At 37.5% G+C, this 7,249-nt stretch overlaps 3 protein-coding genes across 3 annotated transcripts in view; all 3 read right to left on the bottom strand.

The window, feature by feature from the left end:
* cyba (cytochrome b-245, alpha polypeptide) overlaps positions 1-7,249 on the bottom strand; it is a 26,320-nt gene that overhangs the window by 11,465 nt on the left and 7,606 nt on the right. The gene's annotated exons all lie outside the window — the stretch shown is intronic.
* pdcd5 (programmed cell death 5) lies at positions 253-3,437 on the bottom strand. Its single transcript, XM_008301798.1, has 6 exons — positions 3,247-3,437; positions 1,980-2,017; positions 1,606-1,667; positions 1,426-1,517; positions 1,256-1,327; positions 253-1,176 (listed from the first exon to the last, which is right to left on the bottom strand). The coding sequence occupies exons 1-6, from the start codon at positions 3,310-3,312 to the stop codon at positions 1,129-1,131; spliced, it is 378 nt and encodes a 125-aa protein (XP_008300020.1). The 5' UTR covers positions 3,313-3,437; the 3' UTR covers positions 253-1,128.
* Positions 4,578-6,331, bottom strand: uraha (urate (5-hydroxyiso-) hydrolase a). Its single transcript, XM_008301799.1, has 4 exons — positions 6,245-6,331; positions 5,314-5,453; positions 5,094-5,229; positions 4,578-4,875 (listed from the first exon to the last, which is right to left on the bottom strand). The coding sequence occupies exons 1-4, from the start codon at positions 6,296-6,298 to the stop codon at positions 4,786-4,788; spliced, it is 420 nt and encodes a 139-aa protein (XP_008300021.1). The 5' UTR covers positions 6,299-6,331; the 3' UTR covers positions 4,578-4,785.

The raw sequence follows: 7,249 nt of genomic DNA, 5'->3' as shown, positions 1-7,249 counted from the left end.
TTTTAGGTTAATGCTGTGTTTTAATATATTACTCATGTTCATTTTTAAATGCAGGACCTTAACTTGTCATGAATACTTTTTACTCAAATAAAGGATCTGCAAAATTTAACCGATATCTAGCTGTCCAGTCCTTTCCTTTCAGATTTCTACGTGTCACTTGGTGTGTCCTTTTCCTTTGGTTATTCAACTGTGGCTCATTACTGTACACGCTACTGTTACGATAGAGGATTTCTTGGAGATAAAAAAGTAAAATCACATTTCTCCATGCATTTTATTGAAAAAGTAGTCAGATACATTTGGCAATTTGTTAATTGTAGCTCCTAAAATGAAATTCAAAATGTGAACTTGTAGGTAAGAAATAATAAATCATCCATACAGAACTAGAACGTCTACTTTTCCTGTAGAGGTGAGGATGCTATGATGTATTGATGCTGCAAAGTTTACTGCTCAACTAAATGGACCACATTCATGTAAAATCCCAAATGAAATCCTTTCATAAGGGTCAAACTTTCACTAACATGATGAAGGATCATTTTAGAAATTGTCGACTAGAAAGACCAACATTTGAATTTAAGGCTGTTTTTAATTTTTATGTAAACCTTTATGATACATTTCAGCAACAAGGAAATATCCAAGAGCAACATCCAAACCTAATGGGATGTTAGTCCTGAATAGAAAACAATGCATTTAATTCATAGAACAGTCTAAGTAATATGCATCAGCAGCAGTATGTTTTAGATTTTGTCTAGTTTCTTATGTTTGAGGAACAGATATTAACCATAGTGAAAATAAAGGAAAAAAAGAGTAACTACTGAGAAGGTGAAACAGTGCCATGAGCTGTCAGGGGTACAACACAAGCCCTACAAACTTGTAGCAACTTGATTGAAAAGAGGTTGCAAAAGAAAACCTTTGACACTGTGTGTGTTCTACCCTCCACCAACTGCCACAGCATCAACTTAATGTCCTTGTTCTTCTGTCTCGGTATGGAGCTTCCAAAGACACAAAGAAACTAGTGTGGCCTCCCAGGATCTTGCTAACAGAAACACACTAGTCAGATTCGTAGTCAGAGTCCCGGTGAAGCACATCAGCTCATGACTTATTGGCTCCTCTCAGGGCTGCTGTTTCCAGTTAGTAATCGTCTTCATCATCCGAGTCCATCACCCTCCGTCTGTTGAACTGCCAGGCACAGCGTATTAGAAATACAAAGCAAGCGACTGAAAATGAATCAAACGTGTAATACTTCAGTGGGACTTACTGTGACAGTCGTCTTTTTCTCTGTTTGCTGACTGACTTTTTCTAGGATCTCGATCAAGCCCGACTCTGAAATCTAACAAAACAGAAGTTGCGTTCGTTGTTTTTTTGCTGTCAAAGTGGAACAATCTCAATAACTTCAGGAACTTTAAGCATTCGAGGTTATTTTCTCACCTTTCCTCCTAACTTTCCGAAACGAGCCATTTGAATGAGATAGTTTTCGACTGCGTTTGCCTTCTCTGGCTTCACCAAAGCAAGATTGCTCACTGAAAAAAAAAGGAAAGTAAGAAAACATCATTAATCTGGAAAGCAAGAATTTCAGTGGCTCAAAGGTGAATGTGACAGCACGCTTACATCTGGCACGGGCTGACTGGTCTAGAACTTGAGCCAGTATAGAGTTCCTCATTTCTGTTTCTCTGTAAATAAAAACAAACAACATTAACATTTCTACTCACTGCTGAGACCAGTAAAAATAAAACTCAAAAATATATTAATTAAATAAATTATAAAGCTATCAGAGAACCTGCTGGGTACCCTGTCAGGTTTAATATTATATATTGTTTAATCAAATATATTCTATAAGAATAATGATCTAATTAAAAATGCAGATAGTTCAGTGTGCATGTTTTATTTAAGGAATAAAGAAAGTGTCCTGTATGTTAGCAAAACTATATAAGTAAAATGCAATCACTACACTTGTATGCTATAAAATTAATTAAACATCTTACCTTTGTTTGGCCTCCTCTCCTTGCTGACTATTAGATTCCTGAAAGAACATTTGAGACAGCACCATTATACATAAGCTGTATTTCTGCATTCAACGAACTGTTTAACCCTTCAATCCACTTATATTTACACCTCAAACAATTTCCTTCAACTACTGCTTTTAATGCTTTTTATTTTGGTATCTAAGAAGCCTCCTATTGTGTCTGCTTCCTGAAAAAATGTAACAACTTCTCATATCACTAGGTTCATGGCCTTGATAAAAACTGAATGCCTGTCTCTATCATGATAATGGCTGGTGTACTGTAAATGAACCAGGAATAAAAACAGTCCAGTACTTTTCTTCTTCTTTTCCCCTTCTACGAATCGACAAAGTCTGATTGTCATGTTTTACAAGTTTAACAGAATATTAGCCAAACCAAACCCATAGGACGTCCTAAATTTAAAAAATCTGGCGCGTTCTCTGAAAAGTTTCTTTATATTTTTGCGGTCAATGTAAGATAAGAAAGGCATCAGGAGCCCTGGACATTTACAGCCAAGCAAAACCAAACTTTTAAGGCGCAAACTAACACAAATATTGATGTTTTAGGGGTTTACTGGTTGATATTAGTTTGTCACACAACATTAACAAAAATGGTTGAAGAGGATGTCATTTATGTAGTTTTAAAGAAAAAAGAAAAAGAAAAAAGTACTAATATGTTCTCATATCATCCATAGTAGGTAGTGATTGGTGTTTTACATTTAATAAATTAATCACACACACACACACACACACACACACACAAACACAAACATAAACATATATATATATATTAGATAAATAGACACACACTTATACACAAAGTAGTTTGCTGCTTATTGCTTTGTTTAAGATAGCTTGAGCTACGTCCTCTCAATTAAGAAACAAGTCACAACTTTAATATAACAAAAGTCTTATTTCTTATTCCCAACCCAGCCCACCAGTCTATTGTCTGGTTTAACCAGCTAAGCACTAGTGTTGTTGACTCGTTGTTCGTTTTTTTTTTTTGGTCAAGCAAATTAACGTTTTATTCACTGGAGGATAGTTAGCACAAAGCTAGCACACTGACCACTGTGATTTGGCTAACTATGGAGATAACCACACTACATTTACACCCAGCAGGAGCAGCTTTAGTGAGCTGTGTAGCTGCCCTGACTGACAGCTACATTACATTTAGCCACGTTAGCTAGCAGCTCAGCATCTCCTTATAAGGCGGCAGCAAACACGCTTCCCAGCCTCCTCTCAGTCCTTACCCCGTGTTTTGCCTGCAGCTCTGCCATCCTTTGCCGCCTAATTGCCTCTAATTCGTCGTCTGCCATTGTTTATTACAGTAATAGGGACCTAAAAGAAGAAACGGGATGAGATATCCGTATTAAAAAATGCACTCTGCACTCCTGCTAGTCACCAGGCCCTGCCTCGCTCAGGGAGAGTAATCGACATCGGAAAAACTGATTCAGCGGTCAAGTTTAAAGCAATCGAGCACAGAGTCAGGAGTTTTCACAGGAGCTGTAGTTTTTGTTAGAGGAGAGTTTATGTATAATAGCATTTATTTTTAATGATATACACAATTCCAGTGGTTAAAAACAACTAATTACACTTTCCTTGCGTGTAATCTGACACTACGTATAGTATATGAAGCTTCGATTGAATAATAAAATTAAAAATTAAAAACAACAACAACAACTCGTCTTCTTCTGTCTCCTTACAAGCAGTGTTTTGTTTTTTTGCTCTTTTTTCTGCTTCTTATTTGTTGTTAATACCACCTAATATTTTTTTTTTCCCCATAATGTTTTTAAAAAGTAAATTAAAATCTCACAAAGATTAGAGTGAAAGTGCAGAAACTGAAACTGAACTTAGGTTTTCCTTTGTTCGTCTCTCATGAATTACCTCCTGACCCTTCAGATTTATCTGGTCTCCCTGAATGTTAAACTGTATGTGAAGTAAGTGACACCAGCTCCTCCTCTGGCAGCTGTACCTGTAACATGCTGCTTTTTTCTTTTCTTTCTTTCTTTCTCTTTTTTAAAATTACTTTTATTACAATTTCTCGTAGAGACATAGAAAAAATGCAAGGCACTGACAACAGAGCATAACATTGATTATTATGTGCACATTTTAAGACATTAACAAATAAAATATATTAAAAGACAAAGAACATTTCAGCAGCATGGCAACTGTTTTCTAAGCAACATGTTGCTCGGACACTGACATCTCAGTATTGACCTTCCTATTGGTAGCAAAACAGTCAAAGAGACTAAACCAGTACTTTTGCTTTAAAACTTTTCCTGCATTTTGCTGCTAAAACATATGGACTTTTACTGACGAGAGATTTTTTTTGTAATACAGTATTTTTACATTGCTGTATTGACACTTTTACTGAAGTAAAGGATCTGAACACTTCCTCTTCTACTACAAAAGTTTAATTTTAGTGAACTACATTATGTAAACAATACAGAAAGATGAATTCTATTTTCTACATAGAGCATGGTATTTAATAATAAAGACCTAAACAATTTATGTGATAGGTATTACCAATATTGTAGATTAAATTACAGAGTATATGAATAACACCATGGTTTGTTTAATGGGGGAAAATAACATTTATTGACAATAACAATTATTTAGATGGCAGAATAAATCAAATGGAGCTTTGTGCCTTGTGAAGATGTGTGACAGGTCAGCAGGTGCTGCCCCAATAAAGTTCTTGGAGAAGCTGCTTCTGCTTCTGATGTATCAGACAGCTGACGGATGAAGACAGCATCAGAGGGTTTATCACACACTATCACACTTGACCTCTAGCTCCCTCTGTACGTACTGTACGAGAACCGACTCAGGAGCAGAGGAATGTGGTACTTTTGGCCCGGTTCATTTATAGTGAAGACAATCTGCAAGAAAACAACAAACATGAAGGAGATCAACAGCTACAATACTGAGAGTCAAGATTTGTATCAGAATCAGTCGCACACAAGTTAAACACAGATGTGCAATAATTACATCATGCTCATTAAATTACAAATGAAGCAACACCACAGGAAAACACGACAAACAGTGCACCTTAGGGTGACAGCTGAGGATACATGTACCGTTCTAAGCCTTTCCTCACCTCCACATAGGGGTAAAAGCTGGTTTCTCCCACACTGGCCCAGTACTGAGCCGTTTCAAAATGCAGTTTGTACACGCCAGATGTAAACAGTTGTGCTGTGATAAGTCCTGGGCAACGTCCGTCATCGTTAGTGACCCTGTTCAGACAACGTAACATTTACACTCTTGTGATATTCTTTGAAATTCTCAAAACAGTTGAGTTCCATTGTTCAGGTTGTTACCCAGCAGTTATCAAACTCCAGGCTTTAGTCAGTGGATCTTGCCGGTGAAGGCTGAGGGACATGTTTGAACCAGGGACGCCCATCGCGGTGTTCAGGACATGTGTGGTCAGAGGACTAGGCGAGCCTGCCATCGTTGTGATCTTCAGGGCAACCAAAGCAAGACGATCAGCATAGCAATAAACTCTCCGCTCACATTGACGTATTTATGCAGGCCGTGTTTTGTTGATGCGACATTTGGTTCGTGCATTTATTTTTATCTTTGGCAGTTAATTCCAACTTGACACGATAAACACTTTAACCTCCTATCGCACATGTAGACAGAGCTGCTGTATCAAAGCTTTCAGAATATCCTGATGTCAAAAACTTAGTTTAAACTTGGCGAGTATTTTGATATGTATGTGAATTTTGATAAAGCATTTTTGCATCCTTCATGAGTCATGAAAAAAAGAAAGAGAGAAAACTACTGAAAACTACTGAATGAATATGTGGTAGTTGAGAACACAGAATGAAAGTCCTGCTTCACAATACTGTAGATAACTGAGATTATTAATTCTTTATGCAGATTTGTAGTCCTCTGTTGAACAAGCAAGTTGTGATTAAATACATAAACTGATCAGATAATCAAATAATATGAAATGTAATTACTGCTAATAGCTTCAGTACAAGTTGGTGTTTGATACTAATGATAACATCTGACAGTAAAATGATTTAAAAGAAACCATGTTAATAGCATTTTATATTAATGTTTCCAAATTAGAACAATTATTAAATCAAATCAGATGCAGGACTATTGACTGTTCCTATTGTCTCCTCAGTCAAAGTTAATAAAATACAGCACGATACAACACTACACTTTAAATAATAAAGTCTACATCTATTCATCAATAATCCTCCATTTGCATGAAACATTTCCTCTAAGTTTTGTGCTTACCTTATTCTCAGGCAAAATATGACCCTTCAGTTGCTGCAGCCTGAATGCGCTCATGTGCACTGATGAATGAAATCTAAACTAGGTCAGCAGTTTTAACCAAGAAATGTAATTTTACGGTTTATTTAACAGCATCAGATTTTGGATCACATTACCCGCACCAAGTTCTGCACGCTGCCCTTTTCTGTGTGACATCCAGTGCTCATGTGCTTATCTTTCTGTCAACAGAAACTGGTTGTGCAAGAGCTCCTTTTGTCACACTTAGTGTTCAGCACTTTGAACTTAGTGGAAGTGGATGATCAAAGTGGGGTTTATCTGGGGCCGAGGCCTGCGCAGATCTGCTCAACTAAAGATATAAAAAGTGGGGAGAAAAAAAAAGGTTTTATATTTTCTGACTTTGGTAGTTTGTCTCCTGGGTTAATGAACCCTTAACATCCTGACAGACATGATACCTTCCTCATACCCCAAAGTTAAATTCTGTTTTAAATGTGAGTTGGAGCTAAATGTTGCTTCTTCTGGTTCTCATGTTAAACTAGCAGCACATCTGATCCCAAGAAAACAATGTGCCTCAAGCAGCCTAATGTGCATCACTGATCAGATTATCAGGAAAATTGTATTAAAGTTGATGTGGGACTGCAGGATTTCACTGCTGCTATTTCTGAACATTTACAGAATGATAATGTTCTAATCAGTGTGCTTGGTTGTCTGTCTCTAAGTGTAGCCCTGTGATAGACTGGTGACCTGTCCAGGTGTCCCCTGCCGTCATCCTAAGTCAGCTGGGATAGACTCCAGCCCCCCTGCAACCCTAGTGAGGATTAAGTGGTGTATAGATAATGGATGGATGGATGACCCGTTTAAACTTTAAATAAAGTTTTTACTGTGAACTTTGCCAGAGCTCCAGAGTTCTAACGATGGCTGGGTTTTGGCAGTTGTCCACCTGACTTCAAGGTGGGCTACAAGGTGGTTAGCATTGTTGCCTCACAGCTGGGAGGGCCCCGGTTCGCATCC

The sequence above is a fragment of the Stegastes partitus genome, unplaced genomic scaffold (assembly GCF_000690725.1).
Source record: "Stegastes partitus isolate 25-593 unplaced genomic scaffold, Stegastes_partitus-1.0.2 Scaffold1716, whole genome shotgun sequence".
NCBI classification, from domain to species: domain Eukaryota; kingdom Metazoa; phylum Chordata; class Actinopteri; family Pomacentridae; genus Stegastes; species Stegastes partitus.
Note: the sequence above shows the minus strand (reverse complement) of the source record. Positions and strands in the feature narration are given on the sequence as shown.